Source organism: Toxorhynchites rutilus, chromosome 2, assembly GCF_029784135.1.
Source record: "Toxorhynchites rutilus septentrionalis strain SRP chromosome 2, ASM2978413v1, whole genome shotgun sequence".
Taxonomy (NCBI): domain Eukaryota; kingdom Metazoa; phylum Arthropoda; class Insecta; order Diptera; family Culicidae; genus Toxorhynchites; species Toxorhynchites rutilus.
In genome coordinates, this window is record NC_073745.1 from 144,108,060 (window position 1) to 144,133,353 (window position 25,294).

Here is a 25,294-nt window from a genome sequence, read left to right on the forward strand (position 1 = left end):
GGGATAAGCCGATTAAAGTTGGAACCGTTTTTTTTTGCTCCTTGAAAATACTCCTTGAAGATTGAGAATACTCCTTGAAGATCCTCGTTTCAGCAGATCTCCTAAGCCCGAAAGCTGCGAGATAAAGCAAACATCGAGAAACGATCCGAAATTGTCTAAGAGCCAATCACTGTAATTTTATGCAAACAAGATTATTTACTTAGCCGGGAAACGATGAGGACCAGAGGCTGTGCGAAGCTGGCGTGAGTATTTGTGTGTGTAAGTGTGTTGGCATAATAAATAAGATTGGTTTGGAGATCCACCAGTTTCCAGCTTTTGTACCTTTACGAGAAAAATTCAGAAGGACGCCCGTTCGCGCTAAAAGTGCACTTTGCCTGTGCACTTTATGACCCCGAGACACTCTGTGGTTCGCGCTTGGATGCTGCCATTGACGATGGCGATGGTCGTTGCTCGGGCTGTTGAACGAATTGTAAATTAGTTTTTGAGAACCGTGCGAGATTTGTAGCGCAAGATACGGCGCGTTCGAGTGTTCAAATTTACACCGTGCGCTCGGTGAGAAGATGTTTATTTTGCAGAGATGCCGAAAACAGATACATTATAAAATATTGTCTGAGTGTTTTGTAGATGATAAGAACATTGTTCTTAGAGCCTGTGAATGTATGTAATGTCAATTACATTTAATAAAAATATGATTATTTTGGATGTCATTTCATGATTCTTATTATACTTTCGCCGGTGAAAGTCGCCTTAAATGTAGTGGTAACGAAAAAAATAGAAGAATCTGACCCTAGAGACATGGCCGGAAACTTGACGTAGGACTTTGAGGAGGTTTTTCAACTGTTCAGAAATCCGTAAATTTAACTCATTCAATACTCCAAATGGTGGCTCTAGAAAAACCATTTGTCATATATTGACTTCAAAAGGCGTTGTAGTGGCAGAAAGAATCCGAAATCATTAATTATTGATCCTGTCTGTTATCAAACTTTTGAAAAAATGAGATAGATGTGATCGTCCACGAAAAAAGGGACCTAGTACGTGAGTTTTGGCAAATTCACTTTTTCAACGATTCGGAACCGAAAAACTTTGAAAATCGTTTAAAACAACTCCGAAGTCTATAAGTCGAATATTGACGCCATAAATACAGTTTTCGTACAAGCCCGATAAAAATATTTATTTCTAAACGCCTGAAAAAAATTACAAAATTTCATTTTCTTTTTCTATGTGATCTGTTTGCTGTTTCTTTAGCATCAACGTTGGTTTTTCTTTTCAAACCACTTCGGCTCTTCCTCTGCTCATTTTCAATTTTTTTTTCTTCCAACTCTTCGAGGATCTGAAACCATTAAAACTATTTTTAGATAATAATTATTATGGAGTACAAAAAAAATAAAAAATTCTACCTCGTCTTCTTCAGCATTTTTACTTTTCTTGAAATTCCCTTCAATATTCAATAATCAAGCTTCTTGAAATGATTCTATAACATTGCCACTCACAGCAATTGGGAATATCGATGTCGGCCTCTCCACCTAACATTTGTCTAGTGGCAATCCAGTCTCTGTAGCCATCCTCAGTCGTTTCGTTCAATATAACAGTACCTGAATAAACACTGAAGTTGGCAGTTGGAGGAAGACTGTGATCTTCAATCATGTAATGTAATGTGGAAACCAGAGTTAAGCTAGGGATAGCTCAACCGGAATACTCGTAAATAACGTAATAATTATAACGAGATTTTTCAGTGTTGTGGCAGATCTCATTGCAGAATCAGGTTGATACGTTTTTACTCCAGGTTGAATGTAGTGCCTGAAGTATCGGTTGGAATTAGGCTTAGGTTTGCTCAGCTGTCTGGTCTCGAAAATGATCGCATTAGAAGGTCGTTGTCGGGTATCTAATGAAGCGGGAATTCCTTCGTAAATTCAAGGCTAATACTGACATAGGTATTGGGTTCAATTCCTAATCGGTCAAGGATTTTTTCGGGTTGGAAACTTTCTTGACATGCCTTGGAAGAAGTAATGGGCCTGAAGTATTGGCTAGAATTAGGCTTGGGTTTGCTCAGCTGCTAGAGCTCGGGAATGATCGCAATTGCAGGTCGTGGCCGGGGATCTGATAAAGCGGGATTTCACTTGTAAGTTCTTGGCTAATACTGAAATAGGTATTGGGTTCAATTCCCGATCGGTCTAGGGTCTTCCCGGGTTGGAAATTCTCTCGACATGCCATGGAATAAACACGTTCAGATAATGGCTTAAATTGTTCTTTCGTTAGTAATCTATGTCTGCGAGATAACCAGTCCGTTCTGTTTCACAATTTAATTTGAATACTGGTTAGTTGATGAAAAATATAAATACAGTAGTATAATTATTATCAATAAGACAACTGGTCCCGCTCAAACCTTTGCAGGGGAATGAGGTGGACCCTTAATAATTTTATATAAAAAACAGGAAGTGGGTTATATCTATGGTATAACCGCAAGGGTGACGTAGGACTATCGTTGATTTAGAGATCATTTGTTTGAAGTTGAATCTGAATTCATTCTGAATGAATGGATATTTGGGCGACTTCGAAAACGAGAGCGTTACGTTGGAGGCACAAGGTTTTATGCATCCAATATTGGATACGGAAATATCCTACTGATGGGGAAGAATAATCTTCAGAACCTATCCTGTTAATTGCGATTGATTGAAAAACCACAAAACCAAATGTATTTGATCACCGTGTTACATGGAAAGAAAACATTAAAATAAACTCTTTCACATGAATATATTTTGAAAATTCCCAAAGGAACTGACAGATTATTTTCAGTAACGATTAGATATTTCCACATTTTCCTCGATACTGGAAGCCCACCAGTGGTTAATGCCAACTCGATAACCACCTGTTAATAGCACTTGATTGAAACATATTTGGTCACAGTGTTACATGGATAGAAAACATTCAATTAAACTCTTTCACATGAATATATTTTGAAAATTCCCAGAGGAACTGGCAAATTATTTTCAGTAACGATTAGATATTTCCACATTTTCCTCGATACTGGAAGCCCACCAGTGGTTAATGCCAACTTGATAACCACCTGTTAATAGCCGCGCGTGTATGTGTGTGTAGCGATGTCTTCCCAGGGAACCGTTTGTGGCATCACTCTCCTCCTGATAGATTCCCTTCTGGCCTAGGGTGCACAAACAGGCTCTTGGTGACACCGTTCATCCGCGCTTTCATGATAAATAAAGAGCTTCACCGCAACAGCGACAACATGCTCCAATCGCTGTTCAATTAGAACTGAGTGGATTTCCGAGCGCCGCTCGCTTATATACCGATTGGTGATTTCAATAGCCTGTTTTGAAAGCAATTTTAAGACTATTGAAACAAGTTTTTGGATCAAAAAGTAACAAGTATATAACGCGTAGACATTTTATCTTTCGAATGAAGTGTTTATCATACCATTTCGTTCAGTTGTTTAGGAGCTATTAACGCTCAAAATCTCGGTCTCCGGCGTAACGCTTTCGGTTTCGAAGCTTTGATTTTACACCCCGGTATAGAAATGAAAGACGTAGTCCTACGTCAAAAAAATCATAGTTAACAAGTTGTCATCGCCGGGATCAGAAGTATCCGGATCAGATGATGAAGAAGATTCGATATCACTAAGGTATATTCTATCGAACTCTTCGAACTTTCTCTGTAGTTCGTCGTCACTATCCATCACTACGGTTATTTTTAATATCGAAAAATACAGAATAGACAAAAATTACGAATACGATCACTTTTTCATACCGAAAATTAAAGACGCAAACGTGAACTGATAAGAACTTTTCAACCGAATATTACGCCGCAGTAAAACGATCGAATTCACACTCTAACGCTTAAATACGCAAGAAGAAACACTACAAAAGGTTGTTTTAATGCTCAGAGTGGTTTACGAAGTTGATTCGACCATCCAAACCGAAATACCGTTGATAGTTTGTAACGCAATCTCGCGGAGTGATAGTAAAAACTTTAAACGCGTTTTTCTCGAAATGTTGAAAACACGGACTAGGTCCCTTGCTTCGTGGACGATCACAGATAGATATTCCAACATCAACACGAAGCACTCAACATTCTCTGGCTTTCTTTTGTCGATATTCATAAATGTTCATAAAAATCCTTATTGACAAAACCGTGCCTACAGAAATATTAATCGTTCGGTACCTTTTTTCCTTTAGTTTATCGAATTTAGCTGAAGACGAGAAGAAGTTACCATCTTACAGTGTTGCCACATTTAAATCTGTACCAGAGGTGTCAAAAATTTTTCTTATCTGTACTTTTTTTTCCAAAAATTTGTACCTTCGAAAACATTCGTTGTAGAGAAAAAAATTATTTATTAGCATTAAAAAAATACACATTTATTTACTACAAATACTACATTTACATTTGAAAGTCATTCGTGTATTTGTCATAGTGCTTATACATAGGTTTTTTTTTAAATCTAGATGGCATACTATCATTTTTTTTTAATTTTCGAGCTACCACCACGATATTTGACCAAATTCTTTGCTCTCAAAATAATGTTCATCGTATCGTTGCTGATCCGATTTCGAAGCTTATATTTGTTCTGATTATATTCAGAAAAAAATTGCTCGACAATTGCCGAGGAGTGAGGCGTAGAGAGAACGTTACAAACAAGGTATCGAAGCACAGAAAAGGCGAGCGAACCGTCAATTCTTTTTAGGCATCCAATGTTTGTCCACCAACCCTGCAGATGATCGTTTTCTGAAATTGTGATTTCCTTACGGAGTAAATATATATTTAGGCTACAGAATTATTCAATTCTTCACTTTCGTCCGGTTACTTCCCGCCGTTGTGGAAAATTTCCCATATTACTCCAATCCATAAGAAGGGCCCTCGCTCGGATGCTGAAAACTACCGGGGCGTTGCAATCCAGTCGGCGATGCCAAAATTATTCGAGCGGCTTGTTTATTCTCACCTTTACGAACGTATTGCCGACCGTGTTTCACCAACACAGCATGGTTTCTTGAAAGGAAAGTCAGTTGTCACGAACCTATGCGAGTTTTGCTCTACCGTCACGGACAGTATATCCAAAGGGTATCAGGTGGACTGTATTTATACAGATATGAGCAAGGCTTTCGATGTGGTAGGGATAAACAGCATAATGCGCGCAGTGGCTGATTTCGGCATTAACGGTAAAATGTTTGAATGGATTAGGACGCAGCAGGATTTGGACAATTTTGAGAGGTTCGTCGAGAACAATGGATTGAGCGTAAACCCCAACAAATGCTCCGTTATGACCTTTACGAGGAGAGTTCAGCCAATAAGCTTCGACTATAGACTGGGAGGTTCGAATCTACAACAAGTAGAGAATGTTCGTGACTTAGACTAAGCCCACCAATGGTCGCTAAACCGCAATTCGAGCACATACAGCAACGAATACCGCAACTTGACAGCGCACCAACGGTTGCTTAGTGCGTCGGGGAAATAGCGTTCGAGCAGCAGAGCAGCAACGAGTTCATAAATATGGCGACTCGATAGCAACCCAAGCAATCGTTGCTATCGATGAAAACAAAAATAAAAACAAACGACGTAAGACGTCAGTCACAACAGTTACGCGAACGGACATCGTTGTTTTGTTGAGTTTTGTGGTATTTTTACACTTCGCCGATAATGAGTGCTATGAAATCGCGAGGAAAAAATTGGTGTCCAGATGAAGACGAAGCTCTATGCCGGGCTTGGCTTGATGTGTCGCAGGATGCAGCCGTTGGAATTAACCAGAGAGCGGACAATCTGTATGACCGTATTCATACCAAGTTTTTGGAAATTTGCGTGGATAACGGTGTCATATCCATCCCGGAACGTAATTCCAACAGTTTAAAAAACCGGTGGCATCATATTAATAAATGTGTCAGCAAATTTGCTGGTTGTCTGGCTCAAATTAATGGCCGACAGCAGAGTGGCGCTTCTCCGGAAGATGCTTTCAAAAAAGCGCTGACCCTATATGCAACATCAGAAAAAACTCCGTTCAATCTGGTCAATAGCTACCGGATTTTGGAAAGTGCCCCGAAGTGGCAACAATATCACAGTGGAAAGGTAATTTGTTTTTGTTTCCCAAGAAGGTAGTTTCAACATATTTTTCTTCGACTGTATTTCGCTTGTCCCGAGGGAAAAATCTTATTATTAGAAACTTCCAAGAAATAGCTCGGTGAAATTTATTAAATCATCCATTAATTTCATTCCTTTCTTGCAGGCTCCAAATAGATCACAATGTATGAATGACCTCGAAACCGAAGAATTCCGTGATGAAGTAACTACTGGAGAAACATCATCCTCAAGTGCGCTCCGTCCAATAGGCAGGGATGCAGCCAAGAAGCAAAAGAAATCAGAACTCGATTTGGTCAAATCTGGTAGGCTTTTAGCAGCAACCGCTCAAGCAAAGCTGGCCGATAGCATTGAAAGAACCAAGATATTAAAAAGATTGGTTAACCATTCGATAATATCTGTGAATCTGAACGGATTGAGTGATGTAGCGAGGGAGTATTACGCTTTAGAGCAGCAACGTATTTTGTCAGAACTGCGAAGCGAAGAACCTGGTTCCTTTTCAGAAGCTGGTTCTCAGGAAGACGTACTTGAAAATATATCCGATGAAGATGTTGTCAATGAAAATATTGATTAATTTTCTGATGTTTGTAGCTAGCTAACTCTCAATGTGTTGAGAAATCTTTTTCGAATGTGTTATAATTTATTTGTTTGAATTTAAATGATAAATTTCAGAATTAAAATAATATATCAGACAGCCATGTGACAATAAAAACAAATAAAAGTAAAAATAAGTAATAAGTCCATTTTATTAATTTCAATTATTGCTCTTCTCCCTTCTTGCTCCACAAATGCTCAATCAAATCATTTTGAAGCTGGTAGTGAATATTGAAATTGTGTACGTATTCAAAGCGTGTTAAAAATTCTGCATATACTGCTTCAGATCTCTCTGGAACAATGGAGTTTTCATTTTCATGCCTCTCAAATAGATGATCTCGTTCGTCTTCAATAACCATGTTATGAAGGATGATACAGGTGCGTATGATTGAAGCTAAATCTTCTTTATTCCAGAGCCTAGCAGGATTATAAATTATGCCAAACTGAGACATCAAGACTCCGAATGCGCGTTCCACATCCTTCCGTGTTGATTCCTGCATTGCTGCGGAGTGCTGGAAAATGCGGGAAAAATGAATGATTAAAGTAAATATATTGTGTTATTGTGATGAGGAATGTCGTAGATAGTCAAATCATACCTTTTTCTTCTGACCTACTGGCGATGCAATGGATTGTACAAGTGTGGCAAGAGCAGGATAAATGCCGTCGGCAAGATAGTATCCTGTGTGGTATGAACGCCCATTCACTACAAACTCTACAGGAGGAAGTCTATTGCTGTAAAGGCTGCCGAAAATCGGAGATCTTTCCATGACATTTATGTCGTTATTTGACCCCGGCATTCCGAAAAAAGCGTGCCATATCCAGAGATCATAAGAGGCAACTATTTCAAGAATTATAGTTGGCTTTTTTTCTTTCCCTTTATACTGCCCTGCCCAAGCAGTTGGACAGTTCTTCCACTCCCAATGGCAACAGTCCACCGAACCCAACATGCCAGGAAAGCCTCGTTCCTCTCCGATTCGCAACAGTCGAGCAATGTCAAAAGCTGTTGGGGAACGCAAATACTTTTCTCCAAAAATTTAATTCACGGTTCGGCAGAATTCTGTTAAGCATTTGCGGGCAGTAGATTCTCCCATCCGGACATATTCGTCAATAGCATCAGATGGTGAACCATAAGCCAGTTGACGAATAGCTGCTGTGCATTTTTGGAGATTTGTTAATCCCCACTTGCCTGTCGCATCAGGTTTTTGGACGAAATACTCATTCTTTTCTTCAACTGCCGTAGCTACAGTTACAAATAAACTCCTGTTCATGCGAAACCGGCGACGAAAATGCTTATCTGTGTACACAGGAGCTTCTGAAAAGTAATCAGCGAATAGTCTCTGGGCACCATCATGTGCTTGCCGATCAATATTTGGACGTTTTCCGACTTGTGATCCACCTCGTCTTTCAGATCCTACATCGACTGCATTCTGTGCATTCGTCATCCACTGTTGCACGACCTCCATTTCTTCATCACTTGAATCTAGAAAAGATTGTAACACAACTTCGTCCAGCATTTCACTTTTAATTTATACGAATCGACGCGATGAAGAGCAAAACACCTAACTGTCACAGTCGTCGTTCAATCGATAGCAACGAATGTAGCAACTGCCGGTGGGAGAATCAAAACATATTATGGCCACCTTGGATGGCAACAACGAGTGTGAGAACTGGTACATTGGTAAAATGGCTCCCTGTCAAAACCGCTTGAAAATCAATTCCAAAAGCAACCATTGGTGGGGTTAGTCTTAGGCGTGACGATGGATCGATCTCTTTCGTTCAATCGCCACATAGAGCGTATTGTCAAAGAAGCGCTGAAACTATTTGCACTCACTCGTCGATTCGGGCAGGATTTTACCGATCCGCACGCAATCCTGAAAATTTACACCTGCCTTGTACGATCCAAACTCGATTTTGCGAGTGTGGTGTGGCGACCGCAGTACGATCTACTTATTCAAAGACTTGAAAATGTTCAAAAGAAGTTCTTGAAATTTGCGCTAAGAAATCTGGGATGGAGAGAAGAACCCCGGCCACCATATAAAGATCTCTGCTGTTTGGTAGATCTGGATACCATTAGCAGCAGGCACAAAATTACAGACGTAACTTTTTTTTGCAACGTACTGAACGGACGGATCAAAAGCCCGCGTCTCTAAGATTATATTTTAGAGACCAACTGAATGTATAAGTTCTAAGTTTGTATGTTTTATGTTTTCTTTATTCACGTTTAATTTTAAGAAGGCTAACGGGCTTACAGCCTATAGTCCAAATAAACAAATTAAATTAAATTAATTTTCCACATTTTGTACATTCCCATTGTAGAATCCTGGAAACGCTTCTAACACAACGTTAATGCTAGTCAAATTGGAAAAGTTTCTGGGATTTAACGAATCATCAAAATCGAATATTTTTCTCATTTGTTTGATCAGCTCCACGAAAAAACTGCGACAAATATCCTTTGAAATGATCTGCCTTTCGCTGTCCATTGTTCTGATAATTTCTTCTGCTGCTATCCTATCCTAAAATTCTTGTTGCTTTTCAAATGATCTTCATATTTAATAACATCGGACATTGAAACAACGTAAGATTCCTCGCAGATATTAGTGAGAATTATCAAAAAAATCTTTCAGCTCTTCATTAGCATCGTGAATTAAGATTTTTCAGCATGTAACAAACGATTCAATCTGTTGATCTGGGGCCTAAACATACGTCGCACCGTCCGACGCGAATCATTTCAGACGATCCAGTACGGAATTTCGTCCTTATGAAAATGATCAATCATTGCATTGTAGATGCTTTTATGATCAGCAGCACCAAGCGATACTGCGGCGTAAAAGTCGTCATGTACCTCAATGTTGCTTTGTTCAAATGTAACAAATTTCACAAATGGAAAAAATCTGTACCAATTTGTACTTTTTGAAGAAAATCTGTACTCTGTACCATACAGAATCTGTATCAAAAATAACGAAAAAATCTGTACCATTCCAGATAAATCTGTACGTGTGACAACACTGCTCCCAACAGTCTTCCAATGGAGTAAACCCGTTGGTCCAAGTGACGAACCAGCCTAAGGTTGAAAGTCACTATCAGAGTTGCAAAATCTCACACTCACTTTACTGACAGCGCAAGATATTGAGACAACATCAAAATCAACCACCAATTCCCCTGCAGTTCATGACAAATGAACCAAACTTAATTCCATGCAACCGACACTCCGTCACGTGGAACATTTGGTTTTTGCATTATTCCCCACACTCATTCGTTCCACTGTCTCACTGAGAATTTCCGCCCGAAATTTTCATACGCATCTTCGATCAGCTGACAGTGGAAGGGAACAAAATTCCATACAAGGAAATATCATCTCACTGACACCGCGTCAGACGTTTAAACGCGTGTTCGTGTGTGTTTTCCTAGTATGTTTCTAGCCCCGGTCCCATTTTTGTGCCGCTTATTGCACACACATCGATGGGCAACGGCACATTTGAGTGCTGAGTTTATGGGTGTATGACCAACGAAAATTTCACCAGGACGCAATGAAAGGTGATATTTTCGGCTTGAGCATTCACTGACATCGAGAATGAACTGATATTTCTGTTGATGGAACGAAAACTATATCAAAACAAACGAGATGGTGAGCCAGCGGTCATAGGCACAGCGGCACCGCGATAGAAAGAAGTGAAGAATGTCGGTGGAGATATTTTGCACTGATAAAAATTGCTTTTCGATTTCAACATGTTCTTTCGAAATTTTGCATCCTTGGTCACTATAATACAGCAAAAAAAATTATCCTTGTCTGAAACATTGCACATATTCACAGCTGATGCAGATGAGATATCTCAGGACCGTGAGTGCTCCCTTTTAGGGAAGAGAAAGCGAAATAAACAAGTGGATTTGGGGAGGTGTAGCTGGCTTAATGAAACCATTAGTACATTTCGATAAGCTTTCCGAAACGGAACATTGGGGATAATTGAGTGTTGCCATCTTCAAAGTCATGTCCACTTCTTTGATTCTGATGAATGCTTACCATCGGCAAATGTAGAATAATGATTAATATACATCGACTCACCTTGTCCGTCACGAAAAAAAAAAACATGTGAGAACAAATAAGGAAACCAGACCATGTAATAGAAATGGGCAACGCAGTTCACTTTGATGAACGGCTCAGTCACTAAGTCATCTAAGTGAACCAGTTCTTTTGAACCGTTTTTGAACGTTGAGTGTAAGCTGGAACCCAATATGATGCTACCTCACAGCTATTTATGTCCTGACATTGCCATCGTTAGATTAGATAGGACATTTTCTATTTATTATGCATGTTATAATTATTTTATGTTAACTAAAAGATGCTATTTCTATAAAATCAGAAATTATATGTAAAATAATGTTTCTCATCCGACAAAGAATTAATTTGGTTCGCACAATTTTTCGTGTTTAGGGAAGGAACCCAACCTAGATTCCATTGAATACAAACGACAAAAAAAAATTTGAGGAACAGAATGCGAAGTCGGAAATTTTAAGTGATTTTTGACATGGTGTAACTTCGTGAAAAATGAACGCATATCGATGGGATGCGCATAATTTTGAAGCTACAACTTTTAAAGGGTGTGTCACATCAAATTGCATCACGGAAAAAACGCTGTAGAAATTTAATTTTTAGGAATTATATCTTCAGCTTTCGCTTATAATCAGATAAGAGTGTATAGATCACGTTGGCCATGCTTCACTGTCAATTTTTCGTAAATTTGGAAAAATGTCGTCGAACGAAAAAGAGCGTCGTGAATTAATCCTGTGCACTCATTTGGAGAATCCGGAGTTGTCACATCGGGACATCGGTAAGATGCTGATGCCAATCCACGGTCAGCAGAGTACTGAAACGATACCTCGAGAACCTAACCATCAACCGGAAGGTGAAGAACGGCAAAAATGGATGCTCCGTCAGTGAAAAAGATCACAAGCGCGTAGTTAAGCAGTTTAGACGTGATCCGAGAAGTTCGGTCCGGGATGTCGCTAATAAGCTGAATTTGTCAAGTTCATTCGTCCAGCGGACCAAGCAGCGGGAGGGCCTGCGTACATACAAGGTTCAGAAGGCTCCTTACCGCGACGAAAGGCAAAACATGGTGGGGAAGACGCGAGCCCGGAAGCTGTACACCGAAATGCTGACGAAGCCGCATTGCCTGGTAATGGACGACGAAACCTACGTCAAAGCGGACTTTCGTCAGCTGCTGGGCCTGTTGTTCTTCTCCGCAGAGGACAAATACAGCGGTCCGGAGGAGATTCGCAAGCAGAAACCATCCAAGTTTGCCAAAAAGTACATGGTGTGGCAAGCGATCTGCTCTTGCGGAAAGCGGAGCGCCCCCTTTCTGATGACCGGCACGGTAAACGGGCAGGTTTACTTAAGGAGTAACTACAGAAGCGCTTAGTACCACTATTGAAGCAGCACCCGACCATCTTCTGGCCGGATCTCGCTTCGTGCCACTATTCAAAGGACGTGTTGGAGTGGTACGAAGCCAACGGGGTCACCTTCGTCCCAAAGGAAATGAACCCGCCCAACGCGCCGGAGCTTCGCCCAATAGAGAAATATTGGGCGATTATGAAGCAGGCCCTCCGGTAGAACCCAAAAGTTGTCAAATCGGAGGCGGACTTCAAGAGAAAATGGATTTCTGTTCAAAAAAACTACAACCTGACGTTGTACAGAACCTTATGGACGGGGTAAAGAGAAAGGTGCGAGCATACGGGCTTGGGCTCGAAGTATGAATAAAAAGAAAATGCCAAAAGTTGTTTAATAGTTTTTATTTTACTGTCTAAAATTTTCAAAAGGATCGGTCTACTGGGCGAATTTCTACAGCGTTTTTTCCGTGATGCAATTTGATGTGACACACCCTTTAGGTATTAGAATATTTTTCGTACATATTTTTATCTTGGTGTGAGTAGGTGTAGTGGGCAACAATATCGGGAAGAAATGAAAAATCGATTTTTCTTTGTTTTTTTTTCAAGAATATTCTGGACTAACACAATTTTCTGCCAACCAACTCAACAGCAAATCCAATTAACCTCATCAATCAGCTTTTTTTGGGGGGTCTTCATAGCCACTTGGTTACGCGTTCGCTTACCAAGCGATCAATCGTGAGTTCAAACTCAGGGCTCTCAATTGACCATCTTTGTGTTGTTATAGGATAACTACGTCCACGCAACCATCATTAGCGATGGATATTGATCCACGGTGTCGAAATAAGATCGATTCATTCATACAACTGCTCTGCTCTGCAAGAAACATCGGGCTGCTGTTCTATAAATAACCCAACAATGATCAATATCAATTATCTCCGCTGTCTGGTCTGCTGAACAATGGAAGAACAGAAAGAATACCCTTACGCCTAAATGGCTACTACTGTGTAATTTACCATAATGTAATGGAACAGAAAGCTTAACGCCCAAATGGCTACTTAACTACTATGTAATTGACAATTAATAGAAACATAAACATATGTACATGTACATGATTAAACCCGGCTCTGTTACAGCTAAAATGCTAACGAACCTAATAAATAAATAAAAAAAAAAGTTTTTTTGGTTCCAAGAACGTTCCCACATAGAAATATTTCCGTTTGAATGAAAAATTACTCCAATAACTCCAATAAATTCTGCACAAGGGTAATTTGTTACTTTGATGAAAAAAAAAATTTAAATTTTTTGCATCAATTTCAAAAAAGTGCCAAAAACAGGATTTTATAGTTTTTTTTCAAAATCCACTGTAATTCTGCAAATATCGCAGTAACTTGTAATGTTTGCAGGCAAATTTTTAGCCTAGTGTATTCCCTAAACATCTGTAAACGTTTCATATTGATGCTTTCAGCCGTTTTTTCTAGCCGATTTTTCGAAGTTTTGAATATATTTTTTTATTTCGTAACGATTCGTAACTTTGGTCTTTAGGAGTTATGTGGGTGAAGAGTGCGTGTATGTGTGGAAATGCGTATGAATATGTGTGAGTATCTCCTCCTTACTCATTACAATATTTGCACCTACAAACGCATGAAAACGAAAGTTACAATCGTTCGTTCTGAGAGTCGCGTAGGATTTTGTACTTCTAATACGACTTGCGATTAAATGCTCCTCTAATCTACTCCAAACTTTAAAAAAACGGCTGAACGTATCAATATAATTTGGAATTTTTTGAAATCGATGCAAAAAAATTAAACAATTTTTTTTTTCGTTAAAGTAACAAATTAAGTAACATGATTTTAAATGGATTTGCTGTTGAGTTGGTTGGAAAAAAAATGTGTTAGTCCAGAATATTCTTGAAAAAACAGAAATCGAGTTTTCATTTCTTCCCGATATTGTTGCTCACTTCACCTACACACACCAAGATAAAAATATGTACGTAAAATATTCTAATACCTGAATGTTGTAGCTTTAAAATTATACGCCTCCCAACGATATGCGTTGATTTTCCACGAAGATGCAGAATGGCAAAAATCACTTAAAATTTCCGACTTCGCTCTTTGTTCCTCTAATTTTTCTGTCGAGTGTATAATATTCGACAGTAGTTCAATCATAGAAAAAATGCAGTCACGACATTTTAAATTTTTTAAGCAAGAAGAAAAAATTTCAATGTTTTTTTTTATCCCATACCTAAATTGGCTCAGCTTCCTCGAACAAAATATGTTTCAATAATTTTCTGCTAGAAAACTATTTTTTATCCCATTCCTAAATTGTCTCAGCTTCCTCCGGAGTTTCATTATGCAAGCTCTGCTATTGGGGAAGTTCTGCTTGCAACAAGAAATAAAACATCGGACTGTGCTAATAATAACACAACAATGATCATATCAACTGTCTCCGCTGTCCAGTCTGCTGAACAGAAGGAATACCCTTGTGCCCAAAAAATGGATACTGTGTAATTTACAAATTATGAAAAGTATAAACATGTAACATCTACACGATTATAGCCTCTGTTACAGTTAAAATGCTAAAGATCCTAAATAAACGAACAAATGGGATAAAAAAATTTAATTACCAAAAAATTACCCCGCAAATGCTCTAAAATTCAGGAAAAAATCACGTATCAAAAACGAGTACATTTAAGTGAAAATTGTGTTTTAATGAATCTAAGAATAAAAAATTCCGTAATTTCTAAACACCACAACAATTGCTTCGATTTAAAAAAATATATATATTTTCGATTGATTTTTTTTATAATTTGTTACGGTACACCAGAGTCGACGTATTTTGAGAATTTTGTCAAATTTTCATTTCCAAGCCTTTCGAGAAAAAAGGAAAACTTTGTATTTCACTATAGCTCTTATAGTGAACCATATAGGGATTCAGGAAAATTATCTAATTTTCTAATTTGGTACCCTACACAATATTTTCCATAGCATTGATGATTAGGTTTGAGGCCACTTTCTAGGAACGCATGAACACAATACACCTCAAGATTTCAGGAAAAAAATGTTAGAAAAAATTGAAATAAAAAAACTTTTTTTTTTAATTTATTAGATACTTTCGTACCGCACAATTTCGTGAACATATTTAAGTATAAATTAAAACTATATTATGTCTCAAAATTCTAAAAAAACATAATTTGGAAATATTTTTTTGTTTTACCGCGCAACACTGTAAAATTCTGAAAATAAACATACATATTTAAAAAAGAAGTAGAAACACATTTAAGTACGAGTTAGTGTAGTAATGAATCTCTAAATCCCAAAAAAAGCAATTTTTAAAAATTTTTTAGTACTTAAATTCGTTGATGAAACATATTTTTGATAAAATTTCTCGATACACCAGAGTAAGATGCACTTGCAGTATTCAAAAAATAGTCAAAATTTCTTATTTGGTACCTTTTTATAATAGTTTCCATAGAGCTGATGATTTGGGTTGGGGACACTTTTTACTTCCTTACCCAGCCAGGGCCCTTTCGCAGTATTCAAGATGTTTTAACCAAAGAAACACAAAGAACCGTGATATCTCATACAAAGAACCGTAATATCTAATAAGAATACATGTTTGATACGGCAAAGCTATTTTTAATCATCATCTTTCATTTCCAATATGAGTTAACATAGTTTCGGATAGAGTTTGATGCACGATGCTTAGCTTGTTTTTCATTTATAATCCTTTCCCGTACAACATCGAGTCTCACTCGTGGTGTACTTGCATAACATAGGGCGCTAGAACGCTCAGCAGGGTAGTGAAATCGCTTGATGGGTGGCATATTAAACAATACGGGAAAAGGGTTAGGGCTTATGAAGAAATATAACAAACAAATTTGTGATCCAAACAGCAGCCGCAGTACCACTGGTAACTGAAATAAATACAAATAATTATAACGGAATCAAAATGAACAAATGAGTGATATTAGTCTAATTAATCATTACTCTCAGTGTGGTGATTAATCGATTAATAGATTTTTGTGGGATGATTAATCATATCGAATAACAAACAGCTGGAAAATATTCGATTAGTTGATGAACGATTAATTTCAGAAATCGGATATCATTAGTTGAGACATCGTATAGAAATTTCACCAACATTATTTTCACGACAAAAAATGCTTATATCTCGAGAAGGGATGGATTAATCCTATGATAAATCATTTTGCATGGTTTTTCATGTATAATCACACCTAGATTTCATTGTTATGTTACTTTTCTTAAATTCACAAAGATCGAAATTTCATAAATTTTCAAAAATCCATATCTCCATTTTGGTGAGTTTACCACGACACCACTATACGTCAAACTTTGTTAGATTGGAAGGATTTTCCAATAAAAATATACCTAAATATCAAAGGTGAGGTGTTTTGAGTTTTTATTATTAAACTCAATTTACGAGAGAGATTTTGAACAGTGCACTTAAAATATTATTTTTCCTAAATAGTTCATTAACTTTCCAACAACTTTGTCAAACACCATATTTCAATCAGACATCTGGTTTTTAGGTTATTATTTTTTGAAAGAAAAATTTTGAATGCACTCTTTTGAAAAATCAGTCGTAATTTTAATTGGTATATCATAAAGAAAAATGAGATTTCATGTAGATTTATGTGTGGTGTATTACGTAGTTTAAGTTTCGAAAAAATCAGAGCAGGCCGCATCAATATTTGCTGTTGTTCGGCGGATTTGGCATGGAACTGCTCGATATTCATCCGATCCGTCTAACGCAATCTACTTTCCACGTGTATTCTGTTCAGCTGCACATCATTCGTTCCTAATCAGTTCGCTTGTAATCAGTTAGTATGGCGAACTACCGTATTTTTACAAAAGAACAACCGTTCGTTCTATCTTTTTGACGAACTAGTTCTTTCGTACCGTTCGTGAAGGCTTAAGTCCGAATTGTATGCAAATATGTTGTTTGTTGCTCAGCGCAAGCAGCGAGTGAAATCTATAAACCATACCTACTTAAATCGCTTAATTGTGTTGTAATCAAACATATTGCAAAATAAGTTTCCTGTCTAATGATATATAATATAACATATATCGCAAAAACAATTTCGCGTAATAGCATTTGAAATCCGTTAACATTTCGTTAAATTTTTCGTAGAGTGACCCCCCTATATTGAAAACAAAGACGCAATCCTACGTCAAATCGGACACTGCGAATAGAACTTCTGCACGTATCATCCAAACCAGCTGGTTTCAACCATGTGCCTATTACGACCAATGATAGTCTTTTCGGAACCCTGGCACAAAATAAAGTCGAGAAAATAATAATTTCATGCAAATTTGCGCCCTAACTAAATTATAATGGTATTCAATTGTGTGCAAAACTAAACGCTTGAACGTAAATGCATTCTGAACCGTCCTTTACGACGAATTCCATGCAGTCCGTCACTTTATATTTCATGGACATTTCACACTTGTTTGATCATTTGAATGTACACTTTTCAATCTGTTGACTGCAATGAAATCTACACCCCTCAATGTCACAATTTGTAAGCCCTCTGAAAGTGCCTTCCTTCGCCCTTACTTACCAAATCGTAAATGCTCGTAATTAAGAAATTTCAAGTGCATTGACACGACGATTCAACGCAACAGCGTCGTCCCCACATTCCTCGGCATGTAATGTGATAACTTGGCGCGTGCCTCGCGTCGTATTCTTCTTCAGTTCCTCGATCAAGCCTCAGTCACCTTGGGTCCTTGCAGCGACCAAACGTGAAATTTGAACCTCTTTTATGGGGCTCCCCGTGGCCCGTTAAAGAACACATCTAACGGCCAGATTAATGTCAAAGTGTCCCGTTTCAGTTGATCGGCCCGGCGTTGGAAACCGATCGCGCGACGCCTCCAGATTCGCCCCTTCTGCCAATCGCGCGCTTATCTGCGTGAAAGATCTAAATTAATTCCCTTGTATGGTAGTTACTCGCGATTCGTTCCAACCTTTTTTCAGTATTCTTCATCTGTTCCAAACGGAAGGCCCATAAACCACTTGAGTTTTCTTTTTCGGGTGTGTCACCAAAATAATGGGATTGCAGCGCCACCATTTCCGTTGATTGGCATCGGGGCTGCAATACGAGGAACAATCGAGCACTGTTCCATTCCGTTCCTAGGATCGAACAATTTAGATTCCCGATAGTAGTCCTTTATTCCCGGGCTCAAAACTCGGAGTGAATGCGAGAGGCGAAAAATCATTAATCTAAAGCATGAAACAGCTGCTGGCTGCTGCCTCTGATGCTGCTGCTGAGTCGTCGAGATTTTTAGCCCTCCTCCGTTACCCTCCGCCAGTTGCTAACAGCGGGACGAAACGATAGAAGGAGAAAAATGAAGCATCAACGTAAGAATTTATGTACATACATCCGACAAATGTGCGCATAATACTTCACGGATACCATACAGCACACATACCCAACATACACACATACCCAACATACACACAAACGCACCCATATCCTTCGTTTTATTATTCTTTGGGATCATACTTTTTACTTGTACCTTCTGAAATTCAATATCGTTTCCCGCAGTTAGCCATGCCATTTGTCTCGAAAAAATCAATGTCAAGGGGGCCCACGCCGTTGAAACGAGGGGTGTGCGTGGCATCCGAGCAGAGCAATAACAACAGCAGAGAAAAAAAAACTGCGTACGATCTGTCAGAGGCGGCAGTGTTTGATTTTTGTTCTTTTTTTTGTTATGGGTTTGGATTTTTGTTGTAACAGTTCGCCCGTTTCAAAAGGGAGAATGCTACAATCGCGTTGTATGGATTTTATGATTCATGTGTTTTGGGTACATGATGAATAAACGGAGCAATTATTTCAGCATTTCAGCAGTTTAAGCCATTTCAAACCTCCATATGTGCTTAATGCGAAAACTATTGAAACTCTAATGATAATTTTGTTTAGTTAGTTTCGTTGATCTAAAGGGTGTGTCACATCAAATTGCATCACGGAAAAAACGCTGTAGAAATTTGATTTTTAGGAATTATATCTTCAGCTTTCGCTTATAATCAGATAAGAGTGTATAGATCACGTTGGCCATGCTTCACTGTCAATTTTTCGTAAATTTGGAAAAATGTCGTCGAACGAAAAAGAGCGTCGTGAATTAATCCTGCGCACTCATTTCGAGAATCCGGAGTTGTCACATCGGGACATCGGTAAGATACTGGGAATCGTCCAATCCACGGTCAGCAGAGTACTAAAACGATACTTCGAGAACCTAACCATCAACCGGAAGGTGAAGAACGGCAAAAATGGATGCTCCGTCAGTGAAAACGATCACAAGCGCGTAGTTAAGCCGTGATCCGAGAAGTTCGGTCCGGGATGTCGCCAATAAGCTGAATTCGTCAAGTTCATTCGTCCAGCGGACCAAGCAGCGGGAGGGCCTGCGTACATACAAGGTTCAGAAGGCTCCTAACCGCGACGAAAGGCAAAACATGGTGGGGAAAACGCGAGCCCGGAAGCTGTACACCGAAATGCTGACGAAGCCACATTGCCTGGTAATGGACGACGAAACCTACGTCAAAGCGGACTTTCGTCAGCTGCCGGGCCTGTTGTTCTTCTCCGCAGAGGACAAATTCAGCGTTCCGGAGGAGATTCGCAAGCAGAAAAAAACTATCCAAGTTTGCCAAAAAGTACATGGTGTGGCAAGCGATCTGCTCTTGCGGAAAGCGGAGCGCCCCCTTCGTGATGACCGTCACGGTAAACGGGCAGGTTTACCTTAAGGAGTGCCTACAGAAGCGCTTACTACCACTATTGAAGCAGCACGAGGGCCCGACCATCTTCTGGCCGGATCTCGCTTCGTGCCACTATTCAAAGGACGTGTTGGAGTGGTACGAAGCCAACGGGGTCACCTTCGTCCCAAAGGAAATGAACCCGCCCAACGCGCTGGAGCTTCGCCCAATAGAGAAATATTGGGTGATTATGAAGCAGGCCCTCCGGTAGAACCCAAAAGTTGTCAAATCGGAGGCGGACTTCAAGAGAAAATGGATTTCTGTTCAAAAAAACTACAACCTGACGTTGTACAGAACCTTATGGACGGGGTAAAGAGAAAGGTGCGAGCATACGGGCTTGGGCTCGAAGTATGAATAAAAAGAAAATGCCAAAAGTTGTTTAATAGTTTTTATTTTACTGTCTAAAATTTCCAAAAGGATCGGTCTACTGGGCGAATTTCTACAGCGTTTTTTCCGTGATGCAATTTGATGTGACACACCCTTTATTCTGAACAGTTCAAACTCGCTGAATACAATTTTTATGGATTCTGATGAGTTTTCATATTATTTTCACACAGTTCTGCAATTACTTCTCAATTAATTTTGGCTATTTTTTCTTTTTCAAAGTAATTCGCCATGAATTTGGTGATAATACAGGTGTTGTCTAGAATTATTAAGTCTTCAAACTGCTCAGTTAATTCACCTTTAGCTTTGAAAAAATCCAATTTACAAAACTAGATCTAAACTCTCATCTCCCGGTCTTGAGAAAGGCCATTCGAATGCTCTCGTCGCCGCCACCGACTGGTTGATAGTTGAATGGGAGCATGTAAGCGGCGAGTAGAATCGGTAAACTTTACCTATTTTATTCGCTGCATCGTTTACTTGTTTGTTTATGTCTAAGAACAAAAAAGTTAGAAGAGGGCTGTGCTGACACAACCGCATAGTTTTCGCTTCAAACCCGCGCAACATGAACCTAAATGCTCCAATGGGAATTTCAATTGGATTAACAACGCCTACTACGTTTCCACAGCAGAATGAGAAATCACTTTTTCCAAATTTTCCTTCAATCTCTATTTTTCCTCGATGTATAAACCTTTCTTAGATGCTGCTGCTGTTGCTCGTATGGTTGTTATTCTTCTTCTCTTTCGGGTTCCTTTCGTTTGAGGTGTATACTGTTTCACGGTTGGAAATATTCTGAAAGCTTTTGTGCATTTTTGACTGACTAATGAATCACTAAGGGGTAGGGCTGGCGATGCAGTTTTTGCTTCTCTCCAGGGACTGAACACCTAGCGATCTGCACAAATTTTTGCACAATTCTCTCAATTGAGTACAAGAGCCGCTACAGCTTGCTTGTATCGTCAGTTATGATAATATTTTGAATTGATGATGAAAATGAACTCGCCGAGATTGAAGCCTCTGGCAACAAAAACAAAACGACAACTTAAACTAAACTCTCGACCTTCGGAAACATGTTTAGATTGATTGTTATGACGCATATCAGCAGGAAATCAACACATACGCATATTTCATTGAAATTCTCGTCTCCGTATTTAATGAGCGACTGAGAGAACACAGATCATTGTGCCAACCAATCAGAACAGATTTTCGTTTTGATAATGCTTGACATTTTTCAATTGATCGATTGTTAGTTTTACGAATAGTATAATTTTCTCTATTGCAATAAATTGTTGTGGAATCTCCAAATCGATTGAATTAAAAATTTCGGTGGTCCATCTGCAAATGTCTGCTGTGTAACAGACGTTTGAAATTGCAAAATACTCGCGATGTGACCGATTTCCCGTTATTCAATTTGCACCCTCAATATGTTTCTGAAAGACTTTTGCAAAATTGCTAAGGATATTACCTATTAATGTGTGTATTTGGAATCGAAATTCACACATTAAATGGAAAAATATTAACGTTCAAAATCTACACAATTTTTTCCACCTGAACATTGAAATGGGCCTCTATATCGAAACGTTAGATGTAGTACTACGTCAAACAAAATAGTACCGAACGAGAGTATAAAAGGGAATTGATAAGGAAAATTATTTTTCGGAATCCTCTATAACTATAGAAAGTCTCCACAATTCTTCCTCTCAAACCTCATAACTTTCTAGTCTCACTCCAGACAGCGATCAGTCAACAGCATTTTTAAATCTTAGAATATTACTAAAGAATTGATTAGTAAATTTCGTTTCATTGTGGAATGAATGCAATGATGTAGTCACACGTCAACAGTGCGTTAGTATCTAGGACGCCAGACGCCTATTCTAGTTATGAATATTTTTTGTTTTATTATCAAAAGATTTTTACGGAACTCAAGCAAAAGTCCGAAATTCGTGTCTTCACACTAGAATACCTCCTTAAAATGTTTTCACTGAAGGACACCATCCATGTTATCCACCACTGGATAATATCTTCATTACATTCGGCTCGAAAGAGGCTGCACTTTGACGCTACTTTCAACCCGGAAACAATGTTCGAATTCACGAAAATCGAATGATCGATCTGGAAAAGTCACCAATAAGTCCGAACACATCCTTGAATTCACATAATATTTATTTATTTATTTATATTATTTATTATTAACACTCTGTTATTCATGAGTATACTCAGTTAAAAATAAAAAAATAATAATCTTCTTCGCAACGTCACTTCACCATCTAAGAATGTTTGAGTTTATACTCGGTTTTGTTCACTCAATAAAATTCTTCGAAAAATATCAAATTATAAATTACGTGTTCTGTTTCTATTCCTAAACTATTTGGTCAGCCTAGCCATAATGAGAGTAGAAGCGAATGAATTTTAAAGTTTAAAGCGTCTGTAACATGAAGAAGAAGCACAATTTTCGACAATTGTTGCTTTTATTCCGTACAAAATGTTAGTGCTCAGAATAGTTCGCTTCGGAGCGTTCATAGCGTGCATTAACACTAAAAAAACAAGAAGTGGGTTATATCTGCGATATAACCGCAAGGTTTACGTAGGACTACCGTTGGCTCGGTAATCATTTATTTGAAATCGCATCTGAATCACTTCTTAATTAATGCATGAATGACTATTTTGAAAGATTGCTGAAAGTTTTTCTTTTTAGTTTGTGGAGTATAAGTATAAGTATGGAATTGTTATTAACATAAAATTCAACTCTTTCGAACTTGTTGGTGGTCCCGAAACGAACCGATGAAATTTGAGTGGGCTTGTAAAAGCAACTGAAGACGTTTGATATGTGATTCGTGAGAATAAAACGAGATTTTTTATGATCACTCCATGCGCAGAATTGAAACTGAGGGCGCCATTTCACGGTGAAAACGAAATAAAGTCTATATAACCTTGTGACAATTTTTCAAGACTGTTCCATGTGAAAGCAGAAAAGAAACTGATACTATTGGATTGGATCACGGGAACACCAAGTCTAATGCGTAAATGGATGCGAATATTTCTTTCGCTCGGACGCATTCACACGCAAACAAATTTTTCATGTCTATTCCATGCGAGAGCAGAACAGAAACTGATACTATTGGATTGCATCACGGGAACACCAGGTCGAATGCGTAAATGGGTGCGAATATTCCTTCGCTCGGACGCATTCACACGCAAATCATTTTTCACGACTGTTCCATGCGAGGAAAGCAGAACAGAAACTGATGCGAGTAGAAGTACTCACGCCTTGCTTGTGTCCGCTATGGTTTCCCAAACACTAATGCAAGCAAGCAAAAGAAATCACAGCTTGCATGTATTCGCTATGACGGTTTCTCCAGGTGCCTAGATTTTGCATCCGTGTTCGGGAACACGTTGCGATCACCAATCATCATTAATGAACTAGATTGTTATGACTTCAATAGCTTGCTTTCAAAGCAATGTTTAAGCTATTGAAACGTTTTTTTTTTTGGACAATAAGTGACAATCATATAACTCGTTGACATTTTATCTTTCGGATGAAGTGATTATTATACCACTCCATTCAGCCGGTAAAGAGGTATTAACGTTCAAAACCTTGCAGTTCAGCGTCACTCTCTCGCTTTCGAAACTTTGAACTTACACCCCGGTACAGAAATAAAAGACGTAGTCCTACATCAAAATTCCATTCATTTACCGGGTTTTTCGTGCTTAAGTTGGAAGGCCTAAAATCAGCTTACTGTGCGTTCCGAGCGATAAATCCACACAAATAATCGGTCCATTTTAGGGAACATCGTTTAATCTACTAAAGATTTAATTCTCAAATTTCGTTCCATCCTAAAATTATATCCAATGGAACATAAAAGTGAATTAAAATGAATAACGAACGGGTGTTAGAAATCTTCTAATGCGAATTTTTCGGGTACCATGACAGCTAAACAATCGTTCACGTTAAACTTAAACTCTGGTTTAATGTTTCTAGTACGCGTTCCATTAGTTGAAACTGTTAATAGAAGAAATGCATTATCTAAGACGAGAAATTTGTGCTGTAGTAGTGTTGCGATGTCCATAGCTTTTTTCATTAGTCGAACATTGAGGAATAGCTTCAAACTTTGTTCAAAAGTTTATGTTCACGACCTCCCTAGCTTTAATTATATCTGTTAAAATGACTGGCGCCATATGGCATTTAATTGCGATATAATTTAAATTCACCTTAAACCTCACTCAAAATACAATAATTATGGATAGGGGTCTTCTCGAAAAGTTTCCTGTTCTATGGAATGTTTTTGATCTTTAGTTGTCACAGAACCAATCCACTCGAAGAGATCATTTCTATCACTCGTTTAACATAAACCCCTAGAGACATACAACTTACAACGCAATGCTTGAATCCACGTGTTTCCAACTTCGACTGAGACAATTTGAATTAACAACACAATCCATTGCGCGCATTACTTTAAAAAACATTTTTCGTATTTCTATTTGTATCCCACTTGGAACATGTAACTCATAATTAGACATTAGTTTTTTTTCTATATTCTAACCATAAACTTTCCAGTGCCTATTTCGTAATCCGACCTTAATGTGCGATGTAAAGAATTCGCATGAAATTAGAGTGCCCTGTACACCCCTCGAGCACACCAACTCATGTAATTCAACTGCTCAAAATAAAAGCGAAACGAAGTACACGACCATCCACAGTTGGCTAATGGATGTTTCGGTTCCGTCCCGCTCTAGAATGCCAGGCCACGGCCAGTCTGGCCAGGGAATTCCCTGACGGGGTTTCCACCACAAACACATACACACCCCCACACCACCCTCACACGCAAACGAGATCACTACAACGGCGGAAACTTTTCCTTTCCGCCACTGGCTGGCGGCTTTGCATCTGGGCCATGTGTTCTGTACAACTTGCCTAATTCGAATTTCGAGTTCATGAGCAAATAAAATGTATATTAATCCAACCAACGCCATCGTCTGCATTTCGTGGCCAAGAGTGAATTCAGCTGAAAAGGGAAACTACCTTTTCGAAAGTAACCGCAATCTGGGGGGGGGGCGGTCTTGTAATGTTTGTAGATTTGTTTCTTCGTCCGCTGCGAGG

At 38.7% G+C, this 25,294-nt stretch overlaps 3 protein-coding genes across 9 annotated transcripts in view; 1 reads left to right on the forward strand and 2 right to left on the reverse strand.

The window, feature by feature from the left end:
• The window catches only part of LOC129771795 (protein sax-3), a 561,419-nt gene that overhangs the window by 524,378 nt on the left and 11,747 nt on the right, over positions 1-25,294 (reverse strand). The window contains exons 1-2 of one of the 7 annotated variants that reach the window (XM_055775831.1): positions 18,036-18,217; positions 17,633-17,976 (exon numbers count right to left, since the gene is read on the reverse strand). The exons of the other annotated variants lie outside the window; for them this stretch is intronic. The gene's annotated coding sequence lies outside the window, so the exon portion shown is untranslated. Of the gene's footprint in view, positions 1-17,632; positions 17,977-18,035; positions 18,218-25,294 lie in introns of those variants that run through there. 7 annotated transcript variants of the gene reach the window in all.
• Positions 5,644-6,749, forward strand: LOC129766196 (uncharacterized). Its single transcript, XM_055766706.1, has 2 exons — positions 5,644-6,066; positions 6,224-6,749. The coding sequence occupies exons 1-2, from the start codon at positions 5,644-5,646 to the stop codon at positions 6,647-6,649; spliced, it is 849 nt and encodes a 282-aa protein (XP_055622681.1). The 3' UTR covers positions 6,650-6,749.
• On the reverse strand, positions 6,834-8,132 carry LOC129766197 (uncharacterized). The gene is made up of 3 exons (XM_055766707.1): positions 7,856-8,132; positions 7,266-7,669; positions 6,834-7,181 (listed from the first exon to the last, which is right to left on the reverse strand). The coding sequence occupies exons 1-3, from the start codon at positions 8,130-8,132 to the stop codon at positions 6,834-6,836; spliced, it is 1,029 nt and encodes a 342-aa protein (XP_055622682.1).

Bases quoted from the DNA above. Each gene is read 5' to 3' on its own strand.
- LOC129766197 (XM_055766707.1), bottom strand. From the start codon at position 8,132: ATGGAGGTCGTGCAACAGTGGATGACGAATGCACAGAATGCAGTCGAT. The intron at 7,670-7,855 runs GCAAGTGGGGAT...GTTCCCCAACAG, and splicing joins CCAAAAACCTGATGCGACAG to CTTTTGACATTGCTCGACTG. The intron at 7,182-7,265 runs GTATGATTTGAC...CGCATTTTCCAG, and splicing joins CAGTAGGTCAGAAGAAAAAG to CACTCCGCAGCAATGCAGGA.
- LOC129766196 (XM_055766706.1), top strand. From the start codon at position 5,644: ATGAGTGCTATGAAATCGCGAGGAAAAAATTGGTGTCCAGATGAAGAC. The intron at 6,067-6,223 runs GTAATTTGTTTT...CCTTTCTTGCAG, and splicing joins AACAATATCACAGTGGAAAG to GCTCCAAATAGATCACAATG.